Raw genomic sequence first — 14,811 nt, forward strand, 5'->3', positions numbered from 1 at the left:
GGAATAAAAAGTAGGGGAAGCTTGAGAAGTGGTAATTTGAAAAAAAAAAAAAACACGAGTGAAAAGGGAAGGGAAGAGGAGGTGCGGAAACGAAACGTGTAATGCCCAGCCATATCGTTTCTTCCCTCTTTGTGCGGATGCTTCAAACGGTTTGTATTTCCTCCTTTGTTTACTTTGGCTGCAATGACTATCATTTTTATCGTCTTCCTCTGCGTATTCGGTTTATGTGCGCCGCCTCGTTTGCTGTCGTACTCGCGTATGTGAGCTTCCCCTCAACTCCTCTCTGCCTCTCTGCCTCTGTGGGTGTGCGCTGCGTGCGGGGCTTCCACTTTGTTATTTGCCATTTTTGTGTGGAAAAGATGTGTGTGTGTGTGTGTGTGTGTGTGTGTGTGTGTATGCGGAGGAGGATATTTTAAACGTGCGTATTAAACCCGGCTCCGTCCTTTCCGCATTGGGCGTTGTGGCACCGCCACGCAGCAGCGCTCCTCGTTGTGTGGGGCGTCAGCTGCCGCTGACAACGCGTCATATGCCCTCTTGTGTCTTTCTTATATTTTTATCCTTTTTTTTTTGTTTATGCCACCGGAAAGGGCCGGCAGGTACACATTACATAGGGAGAGTAAAGAAGAAAAAAAAACGGTAAGTACAAGAGAATTCTCATTGTGTGGCATTTATAGACGGTAATAGACATTCTCACGGGTCTAATTTATTCCCCCTTTTTTGTTTGTTTTTATCGTTTATTTTTTTCTTTTATTTATTTTCTTGGTTTGCCACCGCTGCATCCATGGCCACCCCTTGCGACGTGTCTCTCGCCGCTCACGCTGGGAACTGCAGCAGTCCGGAGACATTTGAGCATGTCTGGGCAAGGCATTGCGGCCGCCACTCAGGTGAGGCCGCACCGCTGCGTTTCCTGCCGAAGCTGGACTTGCACTGTCATCTGAACGGCAGCATTAGCCCTCCCCTGCTGCTTCACATGGAGTGTCTGCTGCAAGGACAGAGTCACACCACCAGTCACGCGGCGTCGAGGAACGAGGTGGTGGATTTGGTTTTTGAACGTGTTGGGCAGGTGGGCAGGGCTCTGGGGCAATTCACCGACCCCAACGAGCGCATGAGCTACTGCTTCCAGGTCTTTGATAACATTTACAAGGTCATGACCAACATCGCCTTCACACGGATGGTGGTGCAGGATTTGCTGCTACACTCCGCGGCGGAAAACATGTTTATCCTCGAGATACGAACTTCTTTGCGGCAGGGCCTATACGCGACCCCACACGCCGCGGCGCACAGGATTGAGGCGGAGCGTGTCACAAAGAAGGCGTACGTCGAGACCGTAATTCACACCGTGGAGCACCTCATGCACGGTGGTCTGGTGGATTTTGAAACTGGTGCATTGCTGCCTGCTGGTGCACCCGTTTCCCCGACATGGTGGTTATACTTCCGGAAGTTGTACGGCTCGCTTGCCTCCAACGCGATGGATGACCCTTTTGAGCATGGCGCGGAGGCAGACACAACACGGGTAACGCACGATGCCAACCCGGCGCAGGCGGAAAAATTGTTGGACAGGCTTCGTGAGCAGCTAATGCATCGCATGCATGTTCGCCTCATTGTGTCCATTAACCGCGGCCACGACGCGGAGGCGGCATGGGAGGCTGTGACGCTTGCGAAGGCGATTCAAAAGGAGCAACTGCTGCGTTTTTTCGCGTTTCTGCATGCAGACATTGCCATCTCTCAAAGCACGCGACAACAGACGATGTCACAGTATGGGGAAGTGATTCGGCGAACGTGCTGGGTGACAGGTGTGGACTTCTCCGGCCACTGCGTCAAGAACCACTTTGCGGACTTTATCCCGGCGCTTATGGAGGCACGGCGTGGCAACGCCGGTGCATCGTCGTCAACATCTTTCTCCTTTCCCTCCTACGCATCACTTGGGATCACTCTGCATGCGGCCGAGAAGGACGACCCGGGTGAGTTGGCCGCGATGGTGAAGTTTGCCCCGGATCGCTGGGGGCATCTGGTCTACACCGATCCCACGAACCGGGCCGCCATTATCGCACGACACGATGCCATTGAGTTGTGCATCACCAGCAACACCGTGACAGGAGGTTACGCGGAGGTGGAAAGGCACCACATTGGGGATATTCTCCAACAGCAGCAGGACCACAAGGGGGAAGCGGAGTGTGATGGGATGAACCCCGAATTACTCCAGGCCCTTACAACCGAGTCTAGCCTTGCGGCGGCCATGCAGTGTCGGGTGCAGCGGCGTTTGGCTAGATGGGGGCAATTGCCTGCGTTGGGTGGCGCAGCGACTGCTATCCCAAATGTATCCTTTCACACTGACGACCGTGGTGTTTTCTGCACCTCCGTGACGGAGGAATTGGGGATGTTATTCCAGCACGGATGCCTGACAAGCGAGACGGGGACACGTGAGTTGTCACTAAAGGCCATGTGGGCGCTTCAGCGTCTCTCCGTGCCGCACGTGTTTGAACTTCCGCTAGAAGTTGTTTACAGCTGCGTCTACCCGTGGAAAGAGTGCTGCTGCGGCTGCAGTGGGGGCGATGCTCTTGCGGCTCACATGAGCGCTCACGTGGCGGCCCTTGACGAGGCCGCGCGTGCCGGGTTGAGTTGTGCGGAACTCAATTGGCTGCTGAAGCAGTTTGACGACATGTAACTCAGCATGAGGGATGGGGTGCTTTCACGCCTCCATGCGGTGGAAACTGGCGGGGGTAGTAGACACCTTTAATGATCTGGCACTCTTTTTATCCTTTGCTTGTTTGTTTGTTGTTGTTTTTTTTTTTGTGCTCTGTGTGTTGTTCGTCCCCTTCCCGTGCGTTTGACGTGTGTTTCCCTCTGTTTTGAGCCTTTTTTCTACTTGAGGGCAGGAGTGACGCTGTCATAGCCCGCCCTCTCGTGAGACGCGAGGAGAGAGGAAGCGGGAGAGTGCAGAGCGCACTGTGTCGCACAATTCACGCCAAACGCACAGCAACAACAATAAAGAAGAAGCACGCGCCATACGTTTGTTTTTGTAGAACCTGCAACGTGTACGTGTGTGCATTACAGACATCCGCAGACACACACATTGAGAGAGAGAGAGAGAGAGAGAGACCAAGGGGGTGGAAGAAGTCACTGTGGCGCCTGTGACTGTATTTTTGTTGCCAACAAAATACAAGTAAACGGGTGGGGTGGGGTGCGGCGAGGCATCCAGCTGGCGGGTCGCTGTGTCGGCAAGGAGCTTCAGTCACCGCGTGCATTATTACCGACACGACGACTATCATCACTATTGAAGCATTAGCCCTGCAAACGGGGGACGGCACTGCGGACGATACACACCGGGATACATGCCGCCAAAGAGGAAGCAGTTGCAGAGGCATAGTGGGGACCGGGCAGGCGCTTCGCAGGCTGCAAGAACTAAAATGGCACGAACGGCGCCATCCCCCGTGGCACGACGTGTGGCCACATACACCTCATCTGTGCAACACGGTATTGGGTCATTTGCTCAAGCGGCAAGAGCGAGTCCTACTTCCGCTGTGGAGGCGCCAGGTTTCAGGAGGCAAACGAAGCGTTTGCGCATAGACCACGAGAGGGATGACATAGACGAGGATGTTACACTTGAGCAGTTGGGACGGCAAGCATATCAGGTTGCATCACCCGCCCGGCAGGAACTTGCAGGGGCGTCTGCACCGGTGGTGCCCGCCATGTCTTCATTTTTGTTGCCGTCGTCGTCGCCAAACGCGGCGGCTGCGGCGGTGGTAGAAACGCGGGAAGGGAGCAGGGGGGGTTTGTCATTGAGGGGGACGTCAACTCCGCCCCTGCTGCTCACACCACGGCGTGCAAGGACGACAAGTCCTGAACATTTACTGAGTGGAAATTTCCGCACCACCCCGCTACTCTCCTCCCTCGGCAAAGTAAACGGCACACAGGACTCACCGCCCCGCCAGGAGCACATCCTGTATGTCTCGGACGATTATAAAAACAATACCACGAGTGAGCGGGCCAGTATTGCTCTTAGTCCGGCGGAGAGGCCTTCGACGACGTTGATTCGAAAGGCGGCAGCGACACGCCCTGCTGTCTCTCCGGCAACACTGTGGATTTGCATCGACGATGACGACGATGAGGAGGAGGAAATTAAAGTCATCTCCTGTCAGTTGTCCCCTGCGCAACCCGCCTTACACCCCGAGGCCAGTGCATTGCCGCCCGTCTCTGCTTCTGCCGCGGCTTATTTAGGGAGCGCCGCCGTCGCCGCCGCCTCCCCATCAACAACAACAGCAACAGCAACAACGGCAACGGCAACGGCAACACCACTACCAGCTCGACGAGAGCCCATTGCCGGGGTGTTGCCACCGACGTTTCGTCCACGCAAAGGTCCACTGCAGGCAAACAAACCCCCACCACGGACGCTGAGTCCACTCCCGGACGGGTGCTTTATCTACGATGATGACTTCACTGACGAGGATGAGGAGGGAAATGATGAGGTTGGGGCTTACAAGGGCGCAGGCAATGGTGCCTCACAGAATTTGCCTTCCCACCCGTTAAAGACATGGGACAAACATCTTGATGTTAGCATGACCACACAAGTGAGCTTTGGCACGCTTCCGTATCATGCAAGCCAGTCGTACATTATAGACGATGATGATAGTGACAGTAGTAGCTCGGGTTGTGCAAAGACCCAGACGAACAACAAAAACAGCGGCTTCGATGAGTTGGGAGAGGACCTCAATCATGCATTGGATGCCGCACTAGAGATGGAGCAGGTAGTCGACGATGGTTCGGCCCGGACGCTGCGTTTGCCTCATCTCGCGCCTACGGATGGGCCCAACCTAACTGCCTCCTTGCAGAGTGACGCGAGCAGCCCAGTGCGCAGTGTGCGAGACTTTCTCTTCTCGTCGCGTCGTCAAGCCTCGGGGGATTGGAGCAACGCGTCCTTTAGCTCTCTCACACCAACCATGGCGACATCAGCGAAGCCCACCACCACCACCACCACCAAGAACAACAAGACTATGGTGGGAGAGGAGGAGGTGGATGTGGAGCCAAAGCGTGCCGTAGAGCGGCTTTGCCCACTCTTCGAGAAGCGCTTCACTCGTAAATGTTTTTATGACACCGTAGAAAGCGTGGTATCGCGGCTTCATTGTCTTGACCCTGGGGAGTTCTGGCAGGCCTTCATCACAGCTGAGTACGTTGGCGAGGGCAGCTTCGGTATTGTCTGGCGCTGCCAGACCGTGGACGGTGACCTTGTGGCGGTAAAGTCGTGCCCCATCAGTTTCCACTCACGTGGAAGTATTGACGACGGTTTCTCCGTGTTGCGGGAAATCGCCATCATGCGGTTCCTAAACGAACACGAGGTGCCGTATATTCTTCCACTTCACAGTGCCTTCTTTGTGCCGGCGCGTGAGGCGCTCCCACCAGATGTGGTTGGCGCCGTCGAGTGGAAGGCGCGTGTTGCCAGGGAAGCGGAGGAGTGCGAGCGACGAAAACGATTACGGAGGCGTCCGACAAGGAAATGGCAGCAGCCGCTTATGCAGAGCGAGGAGGGGGAACTAAAACCCAGCGAGACGGAAACGCAGTTGGCGGAACGCATGCGGTATGAGAAGGTGCGCCTTCCCCGTTTTTTGTCGATATCTGTGGAGGATGCCATGGAGTGCGACGCAACGATCTTTTTGGTGACGGAACTATGCGATGGTGACCTGGAGAACATTGAGCGGCACGATAGCATCACGAAGGGAGTCGCCTTCTCTGTGAGCTCCGCGCTCTCCGCGATGCATCAGCTTGGGCTTGTGCACCTGGACCTCAAGCCAAGCAACATTCTGTTTGCGTACGAGAACAGCCCCTCTCAGCTGCAGTACCACTCCCAGCAGTGGCAACAGCAACGGGAGCCATCTACCGTGGGAACTTCCGCCAGTGCGCCTTCCTCGCTTTCGACGCCGCCCTCTGCGGGGGTTATGCGTGTGGCCAATGCCCCCACGGCGGGTTCCGTCAAGTTTTACCTGAGCGACTTTGGCAACTGCCGCATCGTTGGACCAGGCGTGATGGACGAGGTGACGGGGGTCTTTGGCACGCTGGAGTACATGGATATTAGGGCGCTGGAGGACAAAACGTGTAGTCGGGCAACGGATTGCTACAGCCTCGGTGCCACGCTCTATGAGTTGATCTACTCGCGGCGCCTTTACCCACCCTGCAAAAACCCCAAGTGTGTGTCAGAGGATGACCACACACGGCACTGCTACATTGAGGCGGCGCGGCAGCCTGTTGTGCTGGAACCGCCACCCTCTGCCTCTTCCCAACCAATGAGTATTCTGCAGAAGGTGATGGCCGGGTTACTGACACTCGAGCCGAAGGAGCGATGGACGGCGGAGCGGTGTCGTTCCTTCTTTTTGATTAACAGCGTCACGGGGCCTACGAACACCCCGTCAAAGTGATACATTTCATGTATTAGCTGCTACTTTGCGTGACGGTGGTGATGAGCATTTGATGCAGTGGGGTATTGGACGGCATCACCAGTACACGTTTGCTGCGACTGGCATGAGCAACGGGAGGGCACGAGGAGGAGTAAAACAGGACGTGCATGCAGAGAGAAGTAGAAACGAAAATGATACATCAATGCATGTACATATACATTTGCCTACTCTCTCACCTGTTCCGCTTTTTTTCTCCCCACCTCCACTTCGCGTCCTATCAATTTGCAGGTACGGGGTGGCGTGGCTTTGTAGTGCGCTGCTTTCCTGTTGGTTGGCATAAAAAGCTTTTTTTGTTGTTGCTGTTTTTGTGCGTTTTATATTTTAAAAAACATCTGTGTGTGTGTGTGCTGTTTGTTGTCAGTTTCCCTGTGTGTCACGTTTGTTGATGCTTACGTCGTGTTGACTGAGCCTGTCACGAGTATTCCTACGGCCGGGTGAATGGGGGAAGACATGCGTTTAATAAAGCTACACTGCCCTCCTGACATCTTTTAATGCCTTGACTCCCTTCCTTCTTTGTATGTTTTTTTTTTTTTGTCTCTCTCCCTCTTGCGTTTTTGCTTGGTGACCATCCGTGTCAGGCCGAAGAAGGAGTACATTTCAGTGTGTCATTGACAATTGATAGCGCATACAATTTTGCTGCAGGAGGGCTGTACATACATAAATGAATTTCATGACGCCTTTTCAACGTATCGTACGTGCTGCGGCTATGCCGCAGCGCGCTATCGGGCTGCAGCGACGTTAATTCTGCCTTTGCACACGACGTCGCATGATGGGCAGCAACCCCTACAGTGGGGAGTCAGTAGTCGTGGCAGTTACACTACCAACATCAACACCACTAGCAGCGGCAGAAGTAGTGTTGCTGGGAGTGTCATTACGATTAGAAGGCGGAGAGGTGGTCTCATGACGGGCAACTCACCGCCACCATGCCCCCACACCGATGTCGCCAGCGGCCACGCCGGGTGGGGTGCAGTACAGCGGGCGGCGGCAGGAGGCGATGGATGCGGGGGAACAGCGACGTAGAACGGAGCAGCGTGCCACCGATGCTCAGCGACACGGTGAGGAGCCGCTGGATGCCGTCCCCTCTTCTGAAATGGGGCGCTGGTGGACCGAGGAAAACCAAAACTGGTCGGAGCGCATGTTTGCCTCCCCGTTTGACAAAAACAAAAAGAAGCTTGATGGGATGTTTGTGCCGGAGCTTAAGGAGTTGCAGAGCCCCACACAGCCACTTGAGTTGAGCTACGCGGAGGACAACTTCTTTGTAAACCCCGACATCCATATGGCCGATGAGGTCTTCGACGAGGCCCGTTGCCGTGTCCTGCCCCCTAGCTTTGACCCCGCCATCGACGAGATTGACGACGACGACTTTGTGGACGGGCAGGTGATGCTGGATGTTCAGAAGGCGGTGGAGGAGGACAGGCGACGTCTGGAGGCCTTTGGAAATCCGCTGCTTGTGGAGGACCAGGTGGATTACCTTCTCGAGCCACAGCGGGAGGGCATGGAAAACATGCAGCAGCAGCAGCAGGAGTTTAACGGCTTTGTGCATTAGGGTCTCCTTCATGGCGCCCACATGATCCTTGAGGAGAATCATGATTACAAGAAGGCGCACGAGTTTGTGAACCGCTACATGCGAGATATTGACATATTTCAAAGGTGGCTGGAGCATCCAAAAGTGCGGGCACATATCCAGAAGAAGTTTGGTGTTGACGTGCACGCCAAGTTCGATAAGCTGATGGCCCTTGTCATGGCAATGTACGCCCGCTCAAAGATTTAGGTGTACGAGGACGATCTGGCTGGGGGCACTAAAGTCCTTGACTGCCTGTATGGGATTCATCAGTGAAGGCGCATATCTAAAGAAGGAGCGGCAAGGAATGCGTGAAGGTAAGTAGTAGCAGTCTGGGGGGCTTGTGGTGGTGAGTAGCGTGGCAATTTGAAGCTGTATTTTTGATTTTTGTGTTCCTTGCGGGAGTGAGCGAGGCAAATCATTACCGAGCAAAGAGACACGCAGCATGCGTGTAATGTATGTATCTCCTTGCGAGAGGAGACCAGCGACAAATAAATTCATTCGCATCACATACATGCATGTTTGTGTGTATATGTGTATGTCTGTTCATGCATGTCGTGAGAGACACGGCCTGGTGTATCTTTTCTTTCTTGCTCCCGACCCTCCTCACTGTCATCCATACAAACAAAAAGGTTTATCTGGGAGTCGCTGCAAAGGCAGGTGCGTGGGTTTATTTACTTTACACACACATCCATACATACAAACTAAGCATAGAGAGCACGCATGCTGCGGCGTCGTATCGTTTTGCCAGTGCTGTCCCCAGCAGGGCTGCAGGCAGTAAAAGCCAGTAAGCGACACACGCGGCAGTCCGGGGGGGTTCAGCGGTTTTCGTATCTCCCACCTGGCAATCATGCGCCACGGATGCCGTGGCTTCGTGACACCGCACCTTCGCATGTAAACCTCAGTGCTGCAGCCGCACTCCCAACGCCATCGCACACACCCACGGCCACGGCGACAACGACAGCGCCGCCACCGTTTATGAGAGACCCTGTAGACTTGGAGGACATTCTTAAGGACCCCTGTAAGTCGTCAGAGCTACTCGCTGGCGCTTCAGTGCGGGTTACCGCGGAGTCTGCTGGACGGCTGCAAACGACTGCGGCTAAAGGCGGCCCACTACGTGCCACCGCGGCCTGTCGCATGTCTGCGCTCGCAGAGCCAAACCTGGACACTCGCATTGGCGACATTTTGAAGGTTAGTGATTCCTTCGCTGGGGAAATGTTGCCGGATGTGGTGCGACTTCTTATAGAACCCACCGCGGATGGGGTGGAAAACGTCTCTCTCAGTGATTTTGTGGCCATGCAACCCAAGCGACAGCTTGCAGCCCTTGCTGGGAAGAAGCAGTGGCATGAGTGGCTTCTTGAAAGTGCCCACTATAAACAGGTGGCACGTCTGGAGCTGGAATCGCCGTATTACGATATTAGGGCGCTTCGGCAGGCGGGGGTGACCACGTTGTACCAGTGGGCTGAGCAGCCGGATCTTGTGAAGGTGTCATCCTACACACGCAGCCTACTGGACGCCGCAGTAGAAAAAAGTGTTGAGGCATACGTGGAGGAAGTAGTCAAAGTGGTTAACACAAGCAACCGGCTGTCAGAGACGTTGGTGTCGTGGGCAGCAGACACTGTAAGTAAGTTTGTTCTGGATACGCTTTGTGTAACCGTAGAACAAGCTGCCTCCCAACGACAAGCAACAGGGTTAGGAAACACCATGGTAGATACGGAAAACTCAGGTAAAACCATCGCAGAGGAAGCTGCAATCGCCGCGATGGATGTCACCACCTCTTACACGCGACCAGGGCACGTCTGCACCTTGGAGCACTACCACCAACTCGCAAGAAAAGTGTTGGCGAGTGTACGAAAAGAATACATGGCTCAGTGGCATGCCGATTATGGTGGGAATGCTGCCGGGAAAACAGTGCTTGATGGCCAGGCAGAAGCAGAGATTCGCGAGAAGGCATATGCCACTCTTAATGAAGCCATACTAAAGGTGTTGGAATCTCATGCCCATAACATGCCAAAGGAGCTACACATGTTACGCGATTGTGGATTCTTAGCGCTGGAACGGATTCCTGGGCTATTACGGCAGGCAGTATCCGTGTTGCAGTTAAGAAATGTACCTGTACGTTATTTTGTGTTTCACAGCACCGGGGAGCAGGAGATGGATGAGTTGGAGAGGCACGACTTAGAAATGTCTACACCTGGCGGCGCGGATGCGCCGCTTTCAGGCACTGCCCCCACCTCGTCCATGAATGTAGCGGCACCAACGCTGACATGCGGCGTATTTTTAGCGGGAACCGCCAACTATAACGTCAAACTTGGAGAGTGGCCTGGGCACCCGCAGCCCCCTCCTGCAGGCTCCTCCACCGTGTGGACAGGCGATGCGGTACAGAACGAGTACTTCTCGCTATTGCGGCGCCTGAAGCGACACACCATGCGTGTGGCAAGCACGACCCTGTTTGAAACTCTCAAGGGCGCTGACGAGTTTCGGAGTGGGTTTAACGCAGCAGAATCACTTGGGTTGCAGCAGCTTTTTGGAACGGCAAAACTTGTGGAAGAGCGTCTCAGCTCTGTGCTGAACTGCCACTCCACCCCACCCTCCACTTCGAGGCCGGTGCATTTTGTAGAGGCGGGTTATTCGTGTGGGAAAACCGCCGTGTTAGAGCGTCTTTCCAAGCGCATGTCTGAAACCGGCAAGAAGGCAGTTATTGTACGCTACACCGGAGCCACGATGCCGTTTACTCCGGGTTTAGATGATCATCCTCTTGCGTTTCCCTCGCGTTTTTGGTTTCGCGTTGCCCTTGCTTCATGCCCGTATCTAATACGCACGGAGGAGCTTTTTACGAGGGCCCCCAAGTCGGTGATGTGGTGGGCCAATCGCCTCAACTGGTCGTGGGAATTATACCAGAAGCGGATTCAACTTTACGCGAACTGCGAGGGTACACCCTCGTCGCTTCACGCGGTGCTTGTTGATGACATGGATCGTGTGATGGATGCCATGGAAAATCGAATGGTGGCCGCCACCGCCGCCGTGTCTACAACAGGCATGCTCAATGGTGTACCGACTCTCGCCTCACAGGACGGGTACGTCGGCGCTACAGAAGCAGGAGCTGCAGGGGCCAATGTGGTGACAACGATGGCAACCGCGTTGACGTCGACCAACCACAGTAACCTGGGCAAAACGCATAGTCATGACAATAATAGTAAAACGAAGAAGGAAGACACCTCCACTGCCTCACTAGCACCTATGCTGCACCTCAGGCATTACATGCCTTTTCACCTGGATTCGGTGGGGGCGGCTTTAGCCAAACTGACTGTCGCAGTTGGACAACTTGACGTGGTTTTTACCGGTCATCGCGCAAGCAGGCTTCTTCTCACGCATGCGGATGCTCCGGTTCGTCGCTACTTTATTCCGTTATCCAACGGTATTGGACTACAGCAACGACTTCGTGTCTTACCGCTTGTATCTGTTTTATATGCATTGCATCAGCGATCGCGTCTCGAGTTTTCGGGGCTAATGTACGAGGTACTTAAGAACTGTCCTGGTCTGCTTGGTTACACCCTTGATGTGTTTTGGTCAGGGCAGGCGGCGTTAATGGATCTTCGCGGTGGTGCCCCGCGTCTCATGCAGTGGAGCGGCACCCACCCTTTGTTGCGCAGTTACGTTCCTACCGAGCTTTTTGCTGAGTTTCCGCAGCGTAACTACCTCCTGCAGAACTTGCCAGAAGCACGGCTGCGTCTGGTGGAGCTGCTGCAGCGACAGTTAAGCAGTCCCACCGGATTTCTCACGACGGGGGTAGACACAACTGTGCAGGATGAGCGTGATGGGTTTGTGGTTTCCTACAATCATACAACGTGTCAGGTGCATCCCTTCGCGCTCTTTACAATATTCACCCATCAAGACATGTTAGAGTCCCCGCGGGAGACGATGGTGGTGCGTGCTTGGGGTGAGGTGTGGGCGGAGTACTGCGCCGTCGTGAACTCCATGGGAACCACCAATGAGCGCAAGCGTAACGCCTTGCGTGTGCTTCTGCATGGAGCATTGATGCTTCGCGTAGTGGCGGTGTCTGGCGCACAGATGGATTTAAACATGAAGATTCCACCCTACGGGTTTCCACTACTGGCCTCTCCGACACGTATGAAGCAGCGGGGCGGGACAGAGCCGGTGGTGGTAAAGGCCACTCCCGACACGGTACGCAAGGCGGCGGCGGCGTACAGGGCCTTCTTTTCACAGACAGAACAGACACACATCCCGTTCCGCCCGAGTGTTGGGATTAACGGGGGGTGCGACGTTGTTTGCATTGCCGGGACGACACTGGCACTGTACGATATCGTGACGACACCCGAAGCACTGCAAGATATCAGCTATCGATTTGCGGAGGCGCTCTTGGGGGTGCTGCACTGCCTGGGGAAGAATGTACTGCCACACAACAAAATTCGTCAAATTCATTACGTTAGTGTCGTTTCTATTGACCAGACGATGGTGACGTCGCCGCACGGTGGCAAACTCACTCTGGCTGGTGGCGTTGCATCGCCCACGGCCGCAGACGACGTCTTCGCTGTCCCACTCATCCCTGTTGTGCCTTACCTGTTGGACTTGAGCGCTGTCTTCGAGGACGACGTGATTGATCGCCTACGTGCTTTGCAGGGGACGCTTGGTATTGGCAAGGAGTTCCGCACACTGAATGACCTCCTGGACGAACTAGAGAGCGCACACCACGTGCACGTGCACCAGGACGTGGTTGCCTCGCAGGAAGAACTTGAGTCCCTTCTCTCCACAACGCTGATGCAGCTTGTGCCGGATGCGACGGTGTTGCCACCATATACGGCGGAGGTCGTCTCTCCTGACACGCTTCTAATGGATTTGCTAGTGGATGAGGAGGAGGAGAGTTTTCGCGGTGCGGAGGTGGAGGAGGTGCGCCACGATGCCGTCCTGGCAAAGGAAGCCGCCATGCCAGAATCCTACGCGGACGCCGAGCATTTGCAGGAGTCAGCCGAGTTACTAGAGGCGCTACTCAACGACAACTCCCTCATGGAGCTGCGGCCGCTGACTGCAGTGGAACGGGCCACCGACGACACCACGCAGGCTGCGCTGCTGACGGACATGGCCACGGAAGACGCCATCAACAACAACATACCCGTGACTTCGGATTTCATGGCCGCACGGCGGTCGGCGGCGACGGCCTCCACGACCGCGGCGCCTGCGCAGGACGACGCCCTGGCATGGCTACACGACATTGTCACCCCGGCGGCGACGGCAACTAGCGGGCGTGACGGCAAGACGGAGCAGGTGACGGTGACGACGACACTCTCCAGCAACCCGCTCCCGCGAGCTTCAGGTGGTGGTGGTGGGGCCTTCGTCTCACTGGACGCTGAGGGAGACGGCGACAGCGACGGCAGCGAGGACGCCGTTAGAAAGGCAAGTACTCACGTAGAACAGGCTGTGCATCCAAAGCGAAGCGGAAAGACCCCCAGTCATAGCAGTAACAGCAGCAGCAATCGACAAGGATCGCGTCAGTCGCGGTCCAATTCTCGGCGGGCGAGGGCGAAGCTGCAGAAGAAGCCGACGTCCTCGCCAGCGGCGCGGAGGAAACCAGGTAGCACCCACAGCAGCACGGCCGCCGCCGCTCAGGCGAAGCGAAAAGGCGGAACGCCAAAGAGGCGCAGTGGTAATGGTACCGCAGCTGCTTCCTCCGCTCACTCCGTCACCGCAAGAGGCGGAAAGCGGCGAGGGAGAAAATAAATCTCGCAGCCATGAAAAGAAAGTAGGGCTGCGGAGGGGTGGGGAGGGGGAGCATACTTTTCTCGTTTAGAAAAGGCACTGCGTCTGAGAATGCACGCATGGCGAGAGTGCGGCTGCGCCAGAAGGAACGGGGAGGTGTGTGTTATGGACGACTAGGAAGAGAGGAGAACGTTTACGGGGGAGAAGAGGACGGGGAGGCAGAGGTGGTGTGGCTCATGATGATGAGGAGGGGGGGGGGGGGGTGTAGAGGACTACTACCCCTCGTGTTTCTTTCCCCTCTTTTGTTTCCTGTGTTGCTGTTGTTGCCTGTCCCTGTTTTCTTCCTCCTTATTTACCCATCGAGCACCCCTTCGCCGCGTCGTCGTCCACTCATGCATTCAAACCGCACCTACGCAGCCATGGCATCCCCTACACACGCACATTCCCTCTCTGCGTTTTGTGACGGTGATGGTGGTGGTGGTTCTTGTGGATTTGCCGCCCCTACTACTGTACGTGCGTCTCTCCGCAGCTGCCACACTTGCACAGCCGCCCCTTCCTCCTTTATTCTGCCCTATCGCTTCTTGCGGCAATTCCTCCCGCGCCCTCCTCCCTCTGCCTCTCCTCACGCGTTGCTCATATCGGCAGGGTGGGATGAGAGACAGCCGAAGCCGACACGGGGGTGAGATGAAGGGGGAAAAAGAGGAGAAAAAAAAAAGGTGTACATTTTTCTGTTGAGCAGTGCGGGTGCTAGTCAGCAACACTGTTTGTGTGTGTGTTTCTTTTCTTTTATTTTCTTTTTTTTTGTTTTGCTTTGCTTGTCTGTAACAACTATCTACTGTAATACTCTTGTTTGGGTCGTGCCGCCCACTCCACGCTAAGAGAGGAAGAGGGAGAAAGGGAAATGAAAAAAACAACAACAAATACGGTCCCATAGTGTTCATTGCTTCTGTCTTTCTCTCGATCTCTCTCTCTCTTGCTTGCAATGGGCAAGATATATATATATATATACATATGCATCTAGGCAACGTGGGCACATTGTTTTCTACTTACGCATAGATAGATGGAGAGAGAGAGTGAATGGATTGCAAG

The 14,811-nt window shown here is 55.0% G+C and overlaps 4 protein-coding genes across 4 annotated transcripts, besides 10 other annotated features; all 4 read left to right on the forward strand.

The window, feature by feature from the left end:
* Positions 1–360: 360 nt before the first annotated feature.
* Positions 361–395: a microsatellite.
* A 318-nt stretch (positions 396–713) lies between these two features.
* Positions 714–767: a microsatellite.
* A 14-nt stretch (positions 768–781) lies between these two features.
* TraAM80_01797 (adenosine deaminase) lies at positions 782–2,665 on the forward strand (the record flags this gene model as incomplete). Its single annotated transcript, XM_029378825.1, has 1 exon — positions 782–2,665. One exon carries the CDS (start codon positions 782–784, stop codon positions 2,663–2,665), a length of 1,884 nt encoding a protein of 627 aa, XP_029241268.1.
* A 95-nt stretch (positions 2,666–2,760) lies between these two features.
* Positions 2,761–2,809: a microsatellite.
* A 266-nt stretch (positions 2,810–3,075) lies between these two features.
* Positions 3,076–3,099: a microsatellite.
* Positions 3,100–3,332: 233 nt separating this feature from the next.
* On the forward strand, positions 3,333–6,407 carry TraAM80_01798 (putative protein kinase; the record flags this gene model as incomplete). The annotated part of the gene is made up of 1 exon (XM_029378826.1): positions 3,333–6,407. The coding sequence occupies one exon, from the start codon at positions 3,333–3,335 to the stop codon at positions 6,405–6,407; it is 3,075 nt and encodes a 1,024-aa protein (XP_029241269.1).
* Positions 6,408–6,779: 372 nt separating this feature from the next.
* Positions 6,780–6,820: a microsatellite.
* A 563-nt stretch (positions 6,821–7,383) lies between these two features.
* TraAM80_01799 (uncharacterized protein) lies at positions 7,384–7,992 on the forward strand (the record flags this gene model as incomplete). The annotated part of the gene is made up of 1 exon (XM_029378827.1): positions 7,384–7,992. The coding sequence occupies one exon, from the start codon at positions 7,384–7,386 to the stop codon at positions 7,990–7,992; it is 609 nt and encodes a 202-aa protein (XP_029241270.1).
* Positions 7,993–8,521: 529 nt separating this feature from the next.
* Positions 8,522–8,563: a microsatellite.
* Positions 8,564–8,730: 167 nt separating this feature from the next.
* On the forward strand, positions 8,731–13,743 carry TraAM80_01800 (uncharacterized protein; the record flags this gene model as incomplete). Its single annotated transcript, XM_029378828.1, has 1 exon — positions 8,731–13,743. One exon carries the CDS (start codon positions 8,731–8,733, stop codon positions 13,741–13,743), a length of 5,013 nt encoding a protein of 1,670 aa, XP_029241271.1.
* A 570-nt stretch (positions 13,744–14,313) lies between these two features.
* Positions 14,314–14,346: a microsatellite.
* Positions 14,347–14,497: 151 nt separating this feature from the next.
* Positions 14,498–14,543: a microsatellite.
* Positions 14,544–14,667: 124 nt separating this feature from the next.
* Positions 14,668–14,696: a microsatellite.
* A 17-nt stretch (positions 14,697–14,713) lies between these two features.
* Positions 14,714–14,735: a microsatellite.
* Positions 14,736–14,811: the final 76 nt, after the last annotated feature.

This window comes from Trypanosoma rangeli (assembly GCF_003719475.1).
Source record: "Trypanosoma rangeli strain AM80 chromosome Unknown Tra_15.4_contig_00038, whole genome shotgun sequence".
In the NCBI taxonomy this organism is placed as follows: domain Eukaryota; phylum Euglenozoa; class Kinetoplastea; order Trypanosomatida; family Trypanosomatidae; genus Trypanosoma; species Trypanosoma rangeli.